The sequence below is a fragment of the Semicossyphus pulcher genome, unplaced genomic scaffold (genome assembly GCF_022749685.1).
Source record: "Semicossyphus pulcher isolate SPU_LCO1_2020_fin unplaced genomic scaffold, fSemPul1.0.p SCAF_24, whole genome shotgun sequence".
Classification (NCBI taxonomy): domain Eukaryota; kingdom Metazoa; phylum Chordata; class Actinopteri; order Labriformes; family Labridae; genus Semicossyphus; species Semicossyphus pulcher.
This window is the reverse complement of record NW_027211698.1, coordinates 13,628,052-13,642,898: the sequence shown is the minus strand read 5'-3', so window position 1 is coordinate 13,642,898 and position 14,847 is coordinate 13,628,052. Positions and strand designations below refer to the sequence as shown.

The following is a 14,847-nucleotide window of genomic DNA, read 5'->3' as shown; positions in this document are numbered from 1 at the left end:
ACTGGATGAAGAGAAGATCTTTGGCCACGTTTAGAAGACAAGCATCGTTGTAGTGCAAAAAACATAATTCCTCCTCCATCAGCAACATAAATACTCAGGTAACTGGTTTGTCTTTATTATAATAATTTTTATAAAAGCATAATGTCATAAAACAACTGAAAGATAAGACTAAACTGAATATATTCACCTTAAACATTAAAATAATGTTTCAATGAAGTGCTTAATCACTGACGACCAATAAGACTTCTTTAGATTTAACAGATGTAGACTTTATTTAAGAGATTTTTATGTCATTAGAACAAACAGTATTAGTCATATTACAAATACTTTGTTTATAACATATGCAACGACAGAGTGATCCATTAAAACAACTTATCATGCTCTTAATATGCTGTAAAATATATATTAAAAGTGGTTATTCCACTGCAAAAGACAGACTTGAGAGATATTTAGGATTCTTGACATGAAAGCATTAACATTCAGTGACAAAAGGTTTGCTTTCCAGTTGTAAAAGGTTCTTTTTTCAGTATAATAGATAAATAGAATGACTGAAGTTAATGAATAAGAAACCAATAAATGATACAATTAATGCACTTAAGGTCTGGTTAGGAGAATACTGCCAGTCCTCTCTTGATTGGCAGCAATCTTGTTTCGACCACTCAGAAGTCTTTGCCGCAGTCGGGGCAGAGGATGTCTTCTTTGCAGGTCAGGAACCCTCGTCCGACCAGAGACACGCAGCATCTCTTGCAGTTGAAGCAGTCGTTGTGCCACTGCCGCTGCGCAAACGAGATGTACTTACTTCCCCCGAGACCTGAAAGACAAGCAACAAAGAGGAGCCGTGAGTGGCGTGCAGGGGTCGACCGGCAGTCTCATGATGTCTGTAATTTGATGATCCTGTAATTGATGGTGAGTGGATGCACAGGATGCAGAGGGGAGCATATGATCCTTGAAAGGTTTAGTTCATGCTAAAGGTGACTTTTATACTGTAGTGAAAGTCTTCCCCCGATTTAGTATTTTGTTATATTTTCATGAGCAGCATTTAACAGTTTAATCCTTCTTCCTATAATCCCAAAATCAAACGAGTAAAATCCCTAAACTGTTTTTAAAGGGGCAATTCACTTATTTTACACATTTTTATCACCTCATGGTTAGCACAACTCCGTCTAGACACAAAAGAGTTGCACCATGGGAAATGTAGGATTCTTTTTTTGGACTCTGCTGCTTTTATATTTGTATAAATCTGTCTCTTGCAACTTTATTTCACTGACGTATAACACTAAGCCTCTGGAGCACTTCTTTTCCGGGATTATTTGTTGCACAGTTTCCCAGAGGGCGATGGAAATATAGTTCTGATTAAAGCTTTTTTATTGCTCCCTTGCGTTTTTAATCCAAAGACATTTTACATAAAACTGTATCCATCACTGAGATAATAAAGCAGTTTATGTAGAATAAAGCCTGCCTTAAAAAAATCAGGCTGAGTTGCTATTAAATTGTTGAATGAACCAAAGATAAGGGAGGTAATGCAAAAGGTCTGGAACAAGGCTATTAGACGGTCTGAGAAGCTTCACGAGAAAACCAACAAACCGGACATTACTGCAGGATGAAAGCTTGTAAATAAAATGTGTGTAAATAGATAAAAGACAAACAGTTTTTTATAAGTTAACCGTCTAAAAGATGCAGTTAAAAGCTACAAAGATTAAGATTTCTGTGTTTTTGAAAGGATCTATTTTAACAAACTTTTAAAGCCAGTACTAGATACGTGCACATGTTAAACTTACCGCTGATCGGGGTGGTGCAGGAAGCACATTTCTTAGCAAACAGGTTGCAGAAGCAGTCCAGGCAGTAGGCGAAGTCGTCCCTGGAGGTGAACCTCTGACCGGCCAGCTGCTGCTTGCAGCCGATGCAGACGAAGCACTCCTTGTGCCACGGCTGCTCACGGTAGTTCACTCCTCCAGTGGTGATGGGCTGAAAGATGTGGCATCATGTCATTAAAAGTGTGAATGTTGACCTATGACCTTTCTTTAAGAAGAAGCAACACTGAAGATATCTTTAAAAGCTTTAATTGGAAAGGCTCGACAACTCTTCTGGGGCCTCATGCACATGTTGCTATAGCTACGAGCTATGTGCAACATATAAAGTTAATGTCAAACTGCAGGAGATCCAGAGCTCCTTCACATGCATGTAAAGCGTCACGTTGCCTAATTTCTCCGCTGTTTGTTGCTGAGTGTTTGACTCACAGACGCCAGATGCCTGCTGTCTCACCTACCAGCTTTGAGCACAAAAAGACGCCTCAGATTCCTGCCTGCGTGACCATCTGTTTCCTGCCCGTCGCTGCTACCTCACATTAATATGAGTCCTATTGCATCATTCACTGTATGTCCCTTCATATCTGCAGAATTAGGAGGGATTGTGGACAGAGTTTAAGTCCCAGAAAGCACAGAACTTAATTTATAATCCTTAAAATGTAATAAAAGCAAACTTGGACACTATTCATGTGTGTAAAATGATGCGCAGAACACCTGAAACGTTTTAATTTGATGTTATTTTGCAGCCATAAAAACACACATTCTCTTGGGTTTAAATATCTCACTTAATAACAGCGTGATTGAGTAAAATATTACGCATTTTAATGTATTTTTTAAAGCTATCCAGGCAACCTCTAAAGGAAAAAACTGTGGTATGAGTCTCTAAGTGAATATTGATCTTGTAATTATCTGGCTGAGGGAAGAATTGTTTGTTATTGACCTCTGCAACCTCTTAGCTCAAACACAATCTGTTGCATTTGCAGAGAATTATTGATTTCTGATTTAAGTCAAAAAAGCAGCTGGATGTTTTACCGCCTTGCAGTGGACGCACTGCTGGGCAAACTGCTTCTCGTAGCACGGTATGCAGTAGTTGCTGAAGTCCTTCTGGACGAAGCTCTTGGTGCCGATGGGTTGCTGGCAACGGTTGCAGGTGAAGCAATTCTCATGCCAACTGTTGCCCTTGTGCTCCATCTTCTTAGAGCCTGGTGGACAGAGAGGCAGAGAGATGTTTTCAGTTTAACCTGCACACTATCCATCTTCCTTTAATGAAACATTGATGTGTGCATCGTTGTTTCCTGCCAAACGAGAGGACATTTTGTGCAAAAATGTTGGTGCCTACGTCAATAATTAAATGTACAGTAGGTCCCAATGTCTGCTGGCATTCGGGTCAAGCTAAACTAATTACAGCTAATTGAAATTTGCTGATGTTCTGTGGCAACTTTGACAGAGGACAGTACGTTATATAGTAAGATTTAAAGGCTACAAAACGAGACAACATATGACAGGAAGGATTATTTTTATCTCATTAGGAATTTGCACATGTTTGGACTTTTTGAATCACATTAGGGATTTCAAATCTGATCTGAAAAATGTAAGCACAAATCCTCTATTTAATGCATCATCAAAACTGTGAGCCTCTTTACCCGGCATGATGGTCTTCAGGCATGCGTGGCACTTGGCCGAGTACTCGTTGCTGTAGCAGTCGGTGCACATCAGCGTGTCGTCCATGGTGGCGAAAGGCCGATCCACCAGAGACCGGTCGCACTTGGTGCAGAGGAAGCAGTCGCCGTGCCAGTGGCGGTCCTTGTATGACAGATCCTGCAGGGGACAAGGGAAGGAATAGAGCAAGGCTGGAGTGGGGCAGGACACCTTTAAACACTAAGACACCCAAAACAGGGGCAATAAGTGAATCATTTTGATCACTTAATTCATTCAACGATGAGTCAGTAAAGCCATTTTAAAGCCATCAATTGTATGAAGGTAGTAGAGGTAGCCACACGATGTCAGCAGCTGGTTTGTGAGCTGCTGTTTTAAAGCCTTCGCTGGCTGGTTTTTGGGACCTGGAAGGGACCATATTTGGGCAACAGGGTGGAACTGGAGAGGAGCAATGGGTTTAGCATGCTAGAATGCAAATAAGAATATCATTATTAAGAATATAAACCCAAAGTTCAACTTGTGCTCATGGTAATGTCGTATGTTTTGCAGGTATTTGGCCATATGCATGGAAACTATTGTCAAATTTTGACCTAAAGGTGGCGCTAGATGAAAAGTCATGGGATGACCAAAGTTATTATAATTCATCCTGAGGGGGAAATGAATGGGTGCACCAAATTTTACACCAATCTGATCAATAGTTTTTGGGATATTTCAGTTTAAACCAAAGTGGGGGCGTCCTATCAACACAGCAATATTGCACTCCCTTCACGCAGTCGGGAAGCGTCTTGGAGAGCGTCTTGGAAAAAGAACATTAAGCTTAAGATTTCATTTTGATAAACAGCCTAAAGCTGGTTGGTGTAGTGTGCATGTTTAATGGTGGGTGTAGGTGAGGTAGAAAGCTGGCTTTATGTCACCAAAGTTTCAGGGTATCTATAAACATGAATGGAAAAAATGGAACGAAAGGACAGGTTTAAAGTGTTACCTTGCCGGTGCAGCCAATGAGCAATTGGCACACCTCACAGTTGCTGGAGAAAAGGGCCTCGTAGCACTTCACGCAGTACGGCTGCTCCTCCGTCAGGATGTACTTTTGCCCGTACAGGGACTCCTTACACTTGGTGCAGTCGTAGCGCTCGCCCATGTTGACTGAAGTCTCCACTCTGAGTCGTCTGTCCTGAGAAAAAAAACAAAGAAATTCAAACACCGTTTCTGCAGCAGAGGTATTCCCAAAATTTGGATGCCTGTTGCAATTTCTTTCACCATCTAAACTTTGAAAGTCTCGGTTGGATTTTTGTCATGAAAGAGCAACAAAAGGAGCACAGTATCGCTTCGGATCACATGTTCCAGTAATGCATCCATGACCGTGTCAGGTACAGAATTCAGCCCCTCGCTGGAAACTCAATTTAGTGAAATGTACAACAAATTAGGCCAAGAATGTCACAAACAACCCCGCGCTGTAGAGTAAATACTTTATTAATGGAAATCATGTGACTTTTAAATCTGGTTTACTTGCTCCAAAATAACCTATTTAAGGTTTAAAATTGGCGTTTAAAAAAGTGTTATTGGGCACAATCTATCTTGGGAGTGAATTTAACTTTTTATGACCAAAATCAAGGAGGGACAGATGGAAGACGAGGAGACTTTTCTTTTTGAAAGTAAAGGAGCAACAATCAAGAGGAATGGAAAAAAGAAACAAAGGAGCAGACGTGGAGTCAAATGAAGAAGCTGCAACAATCAAAAATGACAAGAAATGCAACAAACAAGACAGCTGTTCAAACTTTTAAAAATGTTATGCAACATCTGCAAACCAAGTCGTGACAGAACTCACATTCTTGGGACGGTTAGGTTCACATTCTATTACACTAATTGAGTTGATTTTGGGACAGTAGCCAGCGGTGGTGGTTCGTTAGCACAAACAGGAAAATAAGCAAAAACACGTCTGTCCTTTATAAGTTAATTGAAGTATTTTGAGAGTTATTGAATAAGGTGTAATGCCCTCAACAAGGTTCCATGGAAGCCTTTCCAGAACACTTAATGTTATATATATTTCACTCGTAAGTTCAAATTCAATCAATCAAATTTTATTTGTTTAGCGCCAAATCATAACCAGAGTTATCTCGAGACACTTTGCAAAAAGAGCAGGTCTAGACCGACTCTTTGTTGTGTTATTTAAAGAGAGGCCCAACATGAATCCACCATGAGTAGCACTTTGCAATATTCAGCACATTGGCAGAAAAACTTCCTTTTAACAGGCAGAAACCTCGAGCAGAACCAGACTCATGTTGAACAGCCATCTGAAGAGACTGGACGGGCCTAAAGTGGGACAGAAGGAGATGCAGGATAGAGACAGGCAAAGAGAGCAACAACAACATATGTTCTTGTTACATCAACAACAACAGACACATACTTATGGTTACAATGCCAATAATAGTGGTACACTTGTGTGAAAATTAGCAAAATGAAATTAGATTTAAATCTCTCAGATCGTCTGAGAGCCATTTCATTTAATTTGGAACATCAAAGACGGGATAAAACTGTGTCCTGATGATAAATCTAACAATTCTTCATTCACTTCCCTCCATTTTAAAGACTTGAAGAGAGCAGCTCCAAATTAACCTGCTTGACACCTGGACTGTGCGCTGACACAGCCTTGATTTTAAGCATTGTTGTGACTTATAGGAGACCCTTTTAAAACCCCCATGAACCCTCTATCTTCCTCTTTAAACCCTTGGTTTCCATTTCTGTATCCCTGTTATACCCATTTAAAAACCCACTGTACCCATCTCTGTGTACCCTTTTCACTCCATTATACACCCCCTTGTATCCTTTCTGCTGTATATCTTCCGTGCCCCTCTCAAACCCCTTAATGCCCCTTATACTCTTTTATAAACCCATGCCCCCTTTAAATTCTGCCATTTTCATCTATACCACTGGAAAAAAAACATAAAACCCCTCTATAAATGCCTTGTATCCCTTTATACCCCCTGTATACCCTCCTCTCCAAACCCTCTGTACCCTTTCTAACTCTTCTGTACCCTCTATACCCCACATAAAACATTTATAAACCTTCTATACATCTCTATTATCCCCTTTACCCCATTACACTCCGAACTAAACCCACTACCATCTTCTACAAACCCTCTGTCCCCATTATACCCTCGAATAAACCCTATGTACCCTCTTTACCCCGCCTAAAACCCCTCTATAGACTTTAATAAACCATCTATACCCCTCTTTCCTCTTCTACTGACCTTAATACAAGTCCTTTTTTAAAACTGCACCACTTTAAAACCTTTACTGGAAACCTTATGTATCCATCTTTTCGCCATCCTCGCACCTCTGTCATCTCCTCCTCGTTCAAGCAACTCAAGCAGCCCTCAAAGAAGCATCAGAAATCTGGATTATCATCAGCTAATCATGGGGGACTTTTTCGGATACAAAACTGTCACAAACTATTATTTAAGGCTAGCAGGTTCAAACAGGAATATATTCCCCAAACGTCTCTGAAACTAGCAAGAATGATTGGAAAATACAAGAGAGAAAAAGCCAAAAACATTGTTAAAAAGCAGATTAAGAGAAGAAAGACAAGATCTTAAAGTGAGGAGAGACGTCTTACGTGTCAGAGCAGCCTGAGTGTCAGAGGAAGAACCTGCCTGCAGAGTCTAGAGGAGTCTACTGAGCGCTGAAGTCCGTCTGCCTTTTAAAATGAGAGCCGACTGTAACCCTCGCCGGGGCAGGACGGTGGAGGCAGCCGTGTGACCAGAGTGGGCAGGTCAGATTAAAGTTAAACTGTTATAAATTGGGGACAAAATCCTGAAAATCCCAACAAATACTCAGAATACAGAACACGACTTTTTAAGAATACACTCCCCTTATGTTTACACAGTTTAATCTAAAAAGTGAAGTTTCTTGCCAGTTTTTTGCAATAAAAATCTCATTATAAACACGTATTTCATGGTATCAGCACAGCAATCTTACAGAGCTGACTTCACATGTGACAGGAAAACAACATTTGTTGTTGCCAAAACCAAAACCACTTAACTTAATTTACAAAAACATAAGATTAGTTTGTCCTCTCAGGCCTCCGTACTTTCCAACACTCTAAAAAGCATTGTTCAGTCCAGATTTACTGTGCAATGTGCTGAATGTACTGATTCTGAGTGTATTTATCAGGCAACAACTGTCAGGGCTGAACAATAGTGTCAAAAACTGCAGTTCCTCTTGTGGCCACTAGGCTTGCTCCAAAAGTGAGTCAACCCCCTTTAGGCTCCATATTAAAATGCCCAACTTTACAGCAGAATAAAACATGTTTACAGCCTGGTACGCAAATTGTGGTCTCTAAAGCTCATTTCTTTATTCATGACAAATGTACAGAGAGGAATGTGTATAAAACTCACCAATTTAAATTATATTAAGGCTTAAAGTTATGCAAACTTAAGGGCAAGGGTGCACTGGGTGACAGGCTGGTGCTGCTAGCTGTCGGCTAGTTTTCACCTCAGCTGACTTCTGGCTTAACTTTACCTCACATACCCATTTCCCACTGAAATTTAACGTGTTGACACGGGTTTTTCAGACCGGGGAAGACCCACTTACAAATGCCGATTGTCTCCGCTCCCATTGCCAGTGAAGTATCCTCCTGTCACTCTCTTTTCTGCTGCGTCACCGTCTGATGTCACAAACGCGACCGTAACAGGGTGAGTAAACAGTGTGTAACAGATGTTACGGTGGTTCAGTCTTTATTGTATCTATTACTCATTCAGTCTGTGTATCAAATTCCGCGCCAACAGATTTGGAACGATGTTCGTGCGCTGCTCGGACGGAGAGGGGCAGAAAGGGGGCGGAGATTAGCGTGTCGACACGGGTTTTGTGTCCCATCAATGGTGACCGGAGCTGAGGCAATAATTACCCGGGTCTACTGCAGAGTCATTTGACCCGGGTCTGAATGCTGATTGTAACCTGTAAACGTGTTAGCGGGTGTTAGCGGGTTTTTTGACCAGTGGGAAAACGGCTTTACTTGCTTTTTCACCAGCTTTTAAACATTCATCAACGAATGGAGGAACTTGTTCGATATTCACAAACTACAAACTTCAGCTCCTCAGCCTGGTTGTGTGAGAGTTTATCACCTTTACTCTTATTAAGTTAAATCTCAAAATCTTTAAAACTAAAAGGTGAAGTCCAACTCTGCAGCCACTTGCTTCTCATTATAAAAAAAAACCAGTCTGGCTGGCAAAGTGTGTCGACCATGTTCCTCCAATTTCCTCTGATCAAGACATCAAACCTTCTGTGACACGTCGTTGTTATGATGGATTAATGTTTAATAGCTGAGAAGAATATCTCAATTCTCAGGCATTATGCAGGAAAACACCCGCTAAATTTAATTTAACATAACATTATAACTTAAAATTGTCTGACATTTGATAAGTAGTGGATAAACAAGCTTTACACAAAGTTGTTTATGAATGTGTGTGTTTGTCTTTTATTTATAAAGTTTTCCACTGATCCTATCTGATTGAAAATTGGTATTTTAAACCATAAATCTGTTTTTGTTGTGGACACACTTTAAGGTCAGCATTACGATACTTACCGGAGCTGAAGAAAGACGTTTTCAGGTGTAAAAAGTGCTTCAAATTGTACTCAAATACAGAACTCCTCCTCCGTCCTGAAACATCTTGTATCCTGTTGGTAATTTACCTTTACTGTCCCAAGAGGATACTGGGAAATCTGTCACAGGAAAAACAGTCTTAATATGATTACATTTAACTCGACCCAGTTTCACCAGTTAGTATGTTTGGGTTCTGACACTGCAGTATTCATACAGTAAACATTTGAGGCTCCACATTTAAATTAGAACGTCTGATAGGGGCTAAATAGGTTATAAAAGCTCTGTCAGGCCAAGTTTAGGAGAGAGTTAATTTACAGCCGGGACAAGAGCTGTGTCTTTTAATGGTTCAGAGAAATGCTGTTTCATGTAAGCGCTAACGAGCAGCCACTTGTTCGTCCTTGGCCTAATTTTTTACAGCTTAAGAGTTCTACTTAAATAATGGTCAATGTGTGACTCCAATGAGAGTGAGTATGTGCTGCATAGAAAGATGAAACACTTCAAAGCGAGTCCATCTTTAAGAGTTTTCCACCATTTATTCTTAAATTTGATTTTCTGCTTCATCGTGTTGGTTAAATTAAATACTTGTGTGGAAAAAGAGCAACAAGATGTGTGATTTTCCTTTTTAGGTAGGTTAGGTAAGTGCTTAAACCCTTTGGAGATTGATTATAAAATAAGGATTATGTAACAAATGAAAGAAAACAAAATAAAGAGTCTGATCACGTCCTGCATTGACTTTCTCAAGCACTTGAAAAGTGCAGATTTTGTTTACGCTTGAAAACCTTTCTTCAAATTCAGAGATAATGATCTTGTTAATTCGGAAAAACAAGGTGAACTTTTTACTCTCAAGTGAAAGCATTAGGCTACCTTATAAGCAGAATTAGTAAACAAGATTAAGTGTTCATTAATGCAGCTGGAGAGTAAATATGTGCCTGTGGGACTACTTGCTATTTCTATTTCACATTAAATTGATAGAAAAATAACAAACAGGTCATCTAAATATCACAGACACAGCGGCAATTTACGGCAGAAAGTGCATAAAATGAAGCTTATTGTATTCAAAAACTGGGGGTTGAAATTAAGGAGTCTGGTTGTATATTACTGTTCGATTAAATATTAAATGATAAAAAGATTAAACATGTAGATTATTAAGCTTTTGAATTACAGATATGATCTTGTTTTTTATGAAGATTTTTGTTCTTAACTTCTGAAACATTGCTTTTACTTCCGGTTTTATTTTGAAGGTTATCACCGGAAGTGCTGGCTTACTATAGCCACTTTTTGTTTTAACCGGAAGACTGTGTAAACAACCCGTGTTTTGACGCAAAAGCAAGGAAAACGAGCACGTTTAACGTTCGTAATAATAACGTTAAATCTGTAGCCAAGAAGGGAAGCGGTTAAATGTTTAAATATTTCAGGGAAAAATCATGGAAGTCGAAGGAAACCCGGACTGGATGTCACGTCTGCCCGAGGAGCTGCTGGACGTTCCGCTGTGGAACCTGGCAATACCCGGTAAAACATACTCAGGGGAAGTCGGCCGAACTGGGCTTAAAATATAGACAACAAAAACATTAATTATTAATTTTTTTTAATGTATTTATCTTCCAGTTCCGGTTAAATTTGCAACCAATGTCCTCCTGGGATTTCGTCCCCCCTGTCTGTCTCTTTCTGTTTGTGCACATTGACAAAAAGTTGTGGACAGTGTGTTTCCACATGCTTTTGAGTATAACGTTTGTCTGACTGTCCTCCATCTCTCACCACAGGGAGCCATGACAGCATGTCCTTCTGTCTGGATGTCTCCTCTCCTGTCCTGAGATCGGAGCCCCGCCTCCTCAGAATGATTGACAGGCTGTTTCCTTGCGTGACTCGACCCTTTGTGTCCCGCTGGGCCACCACACAGGTAGTCCTGCATACCCATAAAGATGTTACCCATCCTTCTTATGATTTTAAGGATTCTTAAGTCACTGATGGCAAATGGAGAAGCATCATTAAACGACAGTCTCATTAAACTCATAATCAAAATACATTTCCATTTGATCCTTTTAGCTTATATCTTTTATCGTCTTAGAAAAGACACTGCCCTCAGAACAGGGGTAACTGCCATATGCATTGGCTTATTGCACATTTTTCCATATTCCTATATTTATTCTCTCTCCCTACCTGTGCGTGTGCAGCAATCAGTCCTCAGGGATCAGTGTGATCTCGGTATCCGTTTCTTTGACCTGCGCATCGCCAGGAAGCCAGAAGGAGGCAGCAAGTTGTTCTTCGCCCACGGCATCTACACACTAATAACTGTGAAGGTACACCCAAACACACACTCACACATCTGACATGAAACACAGGCTTAAGTTTGAAATGGATTTACGCTGAGACACAAAAACACAACCCAGACGCAAAACAATTGACAGAAGATGATGACAATCATCTGAATGTGTTTTTGTGTGTGTTTGTAGGAGGCTCTGGATGAACTGGCTTCCTGGTTCGACGCTCATCCAAAAGAAATCGTGATCGTTTCCTGCTCACACTTTGAATCCCTGACTGATGAAGATCACGTCCACCTTGTGGAGTTCATCATCACGCTGTTTGGAAACAAACTCTGCTCCTCACAGGAAACTCCCACTCTGCGATCCTGTTGGTCCCGAGGTCAGCAGGTTGTTGTTTCCTACGGTGACCAGCAGATGGTGCTGCAGCACCCCGAGCTGTGGAGTGGAATCCCCTATTGGTAAATACACAGAGGGAATGCCTTACCTTGTATCTGCAAGATATATAGAATTTAAAGATAAATAAGAGCTTTCTGTTCTTATGCATCAAATTAGCACATTATAGCATATGGCTAGTTGAAGAATAGACCACGTTTTGCTAATTTAGCCTTGCAGATGAACTCCCACTGCATTGCCAAAAGCTTTCCTGTCCTCTCATATTTTGCTGTAAATGATAAGAAATACATTTTTAATCGGTCTCATGGGGGCGCTCTTTTTCCAGGTATGCCGACAGCCCAGATCCTAAGAAGGTCATTGCCTATCTGGAGGATCAGAAGCGCAGAGGAAGACCAGGTAGGCAGTGATGGACAAAGTATTGAAGGCATTTACCAAAGTAAAAGTCCCGCATTCAAAACAAAGTGAAGGTGAAGAAGTATAAGCAACAAAATGCAATTATACAAACTTAGCTTTATGAGTATAAATCTCAGGCAACATGTTTTCTTTGATCCCTCACTCAATGTATTTTGTTTTGCAGCTGGTTTTTACGTCAGCGGTCTGAACCTGACAGAAGACACCCCTTACGTCCTCCTCCATCCGCTCCAGAGCATGAAGAAGATGACCATGAGGGCTCTCTCGCTGCTGCTCCGCTGGGCGAGCGAGCAGCAGCCGGGTGGGCAGGAGGTGGGCGGGGTCAACATCCTGTGTTGCGACTTTGTGGGCGTCAGTCGATTCTGCTCGCTTGTGATCGGCCTGAACTACAAACTGCTGGACGGCCGTGCTGTGCAAAGGGCACCACGAGCACCTGCACTGGATTTTATGAGCAAACAGACTAAAGACCCAACATAGACAGAGAAGAGAGAGTTTTTCCCTTTTTTTGTCAATTAATAATCGTTACTTTTCTATCACCCTGGTTACACAGATGTACATGTCTGTCAATGTCTTATATTCACATTTTTTGCACTCTGCACGACGCCAACATATCTTATTGTGTGAATATGTTACACTTTCTTTGTGTGTCCTGAAATTGTAAATATGAAGTTTTTCACTGTTTTACTGGAACTTTTTGCACTTTTTATATTTCGCTCAACTGCATGTTACATAAAGTGTTTGTATTTTGTAATATAAGCTTTCATACACTCCATAAATAAATACCCCACTATATTTTCACTCTTTAAGGTCTCTGCTGCTCGCCTTATTAAATGTTAGTAATCAAAGTAGACAGCAGAGTAAAGCTTAAATATATAATTAAGTCACTGGATACATGTAATAGCAGCCTGCAAGCTTTCTTTTAGATTTATTCTATTGTTAATTTATTATTTTAATTGATAATGCACTGATCATTTCTGCTTTTGAGTCATCTCTTCTGGCCTTTTATGCCTTTATTGAGAGAGTGATGACTGTGGACGGTGTCGGAAACAGGGGAAGAGAGAGAGGGGTGTGCTTCTTTTAATCTCCACAATATGATTTCTACCGATTCTAGTGACCTTTGACCTTTATTCACAGCGGACATTTTTACATCCAATAGGAGGAAAAGCGCAGGTGTTTATAGCAGCATTAATGATGTCTGTATTCCATTTAGCTGCTTCAGTTTCATGGTCCTGGTTGTGTGCATGCTGACTGCCTGTCATGGCTTTCTCAGACACCTGAATAGAACAGAACCATTGTTAAAGTTGTGATTAACACCTGTGCTTTTCCTCCTGTTGGATGTAAAGATGTCCGCTGGGAAATAAGCCCATTGTCAGGCCAAAAAGGTCAAGAATGATGTCGTCAGTACAAGACGACAGGCAAACAGGTGTACAAGTGCCTCGTGTAGCTTCAGCTCAACATAACTGGAACGGTGCATGAGGGAGCTGCTCTCTACACTAATGAACAAATGAGTCACAGCTGTGCAGGCAGGTGGCTGACGACAACAACAGTTAGGTGATCATCAGAGAGCCGGGCTGGAAAGTCTCTGAGAACACACGGACATGATACAGTGGCACTTACCGAGGATCACATTATCTTTGACGTCGCTGCGGAACTTGCTTTAGATTTATCACATTTTTATGTTTTCTTTAGTGTGAGTGACAGTTTTCTGTACATCAGTGGTTACTCTGCAAACTGGAAGTACTAACGGCAAATTCGGCACACTTTTAATGGTTCAAATGTAGTAGTCATGATACAGAATGACTGTAAGAAAAGCTACAAACAACACCCGAGAACGTAACTCACAATTTCCACACTGGTTTATTCAATGAGTTGCAGCAATTCACAAAGTTGCTTAAACAAGGAGAATAACAGATAAAAAACCTGCAAACGTTAACATAAATTTGGCACTGCTGAATTAATCTCTATTCTCCACTTTAGTTTTACACCAGTGTTTATCCTCTCCGCTGTAAGCTAGCTGCAGTGCATTTACTGTTGTAGAATAAAAAGCAACAAACAAATAAAAAGCAACAGTGCATGGACAAACACTTATGGCTGAATCCTTTTCAGATACCTGTACAGAAATTAAGTTTTGTAAAGGTGTTGCACATTCGCTGGATATATTTGGAAACGTTATTATCACGCGTTATAGCTGAAGTAGAAAAAACACAGTTTATAAAAAATAAATATCCCTTAGTTATTGCTAAAAATATGATTTGAAAATATCTTCCCAAGAAAGACAGTAGCATAATCTAAAATAAAAGGCTTTTAACCAAGAAGTGCTTCGGGTTACAGGTAACATCAGTGTAAGAGAGAACACACACTTCACGTACGATAACTTGTGTTTGGATGCTGAAATGGGATGAAAAATGAACCATACTCAGAGAGAAGAAGCTTTCAGTTTGCACTCTGGAACTGATAAATACTTTAAGAAGTAAATGTGTTACTGAAGGCAAAGCAAACTTTGTTAAAACCATTACTGACACTGCTTTTCAGGTTATTGAGTCGCACATTTGGTCTGGTAATATTCTTATCGTGACAGTTTTTTGGTTGAACACTTAAAAGCGGACTATTTGTATTTGGTTGTAGTTTATGATCACAGTGGTATATCCCTCGCTGAGATACATTTAGTTTCTCTAGCTAATGGGTGATAAATCTCTCCAGAGACCGCAATCTAAAGTCACAT

At 40.3% G+C, this 14,847-nt stretch overlaps 2 protein-coding genes across 2 annotated transcripts; one reads left to right on the top strand and one right to left on the bottom strand.

Annotated features, from left to right (window-relative positions):
• Positions 1-659: 659 nt before the first annotated feature.
• On the bottom strand, positions 660-4,599 carry LOC138603419 (four and a half LIM domains protein 2-like). The gene is made up of 5 exons (XM_069675186.1): positions 4,444-4,599; positions 3,449-3,623; positions 2,838-3,007; positions 1,779-1,965; positions 660-811 (listed from the first exon to the last, which is right to left on the bottom strand). Exons 1-5 carry the CDS (start codon positions 4,597-4,599, stop codon positions 660-662), a joined length of 840 nt encoding a protein of 279 aa, XP_069531287.1.
• A 5,755-nt stretch (positions 4,600-10,354) lies between these two features.
• Positions 10,355-12,902, top strand: LOC138603652 (PI-PLC X domain-containing protein 1-like). Its single transcript, XM_069675527.1, has 6 exons — positions 10,355-10,569; positions 10,821-10,957; positions 11,232-11,357; positions 11,511-11,779; positions 12,040-12,110; positions 12,292-12,902. Exons 1-6 carry the CDS (start codon positions 10,485-10,487, stop codon positions 12,600-12,602), a joined length of 999 nt encoding a protein of 332 aa, XP_069531628.1. The 5' UTR covers positions 10,355-10,484; the 3' UTR covers positions 12,603-12,902.
• The last annotated feature ends 1,945 nt before the right edge of the window (positions 12,903-14,847 follow it).

Coding starts and splice junctions, on each gene's coding strand:
- LOC138603419 (XM_069675186.1), bottom strand. CDS start 4,599: ATGGGCGAGCGCTACGACTGCACCAAGTGTAAGGAGTCCCTGTACGGG. Junction 3,624..4,443: donor TCATTGGCTGCACCGGCAAG/GTAACACTTTAA, acceptor TGTCCCCTGCAG/GATCTGTCATACAAGGACCG. Junction 812..1,778: donor CTGCACCACCCCGATCAGCG/GTAAGTTTAACA, acceptor CTTGTCTTTCAG/GTCTCGGGGGAAGTAAGTAC.
- LOC138603652 (XM_069675527.1), top strand. CDS start 10,485: ATGGAAGTCGAAGGAAACCCGGACTGGATGTCACGTCTGCCCGAGGAG. Junction 10,570..10,820: donor GTGGAACCTGGCAATACCCG/GTAAAACATACT, acceptor CTCTCACCACAG/GGAGCCATGACAGCATGTCC. Junction 12,111..12,291: donor GAAGCGCAGAGGAAGACCAG/GTAGGCAGTGAT, acceptor TTTGTTTTGCAG/CTGGTTTTTACGTCAGCGGT.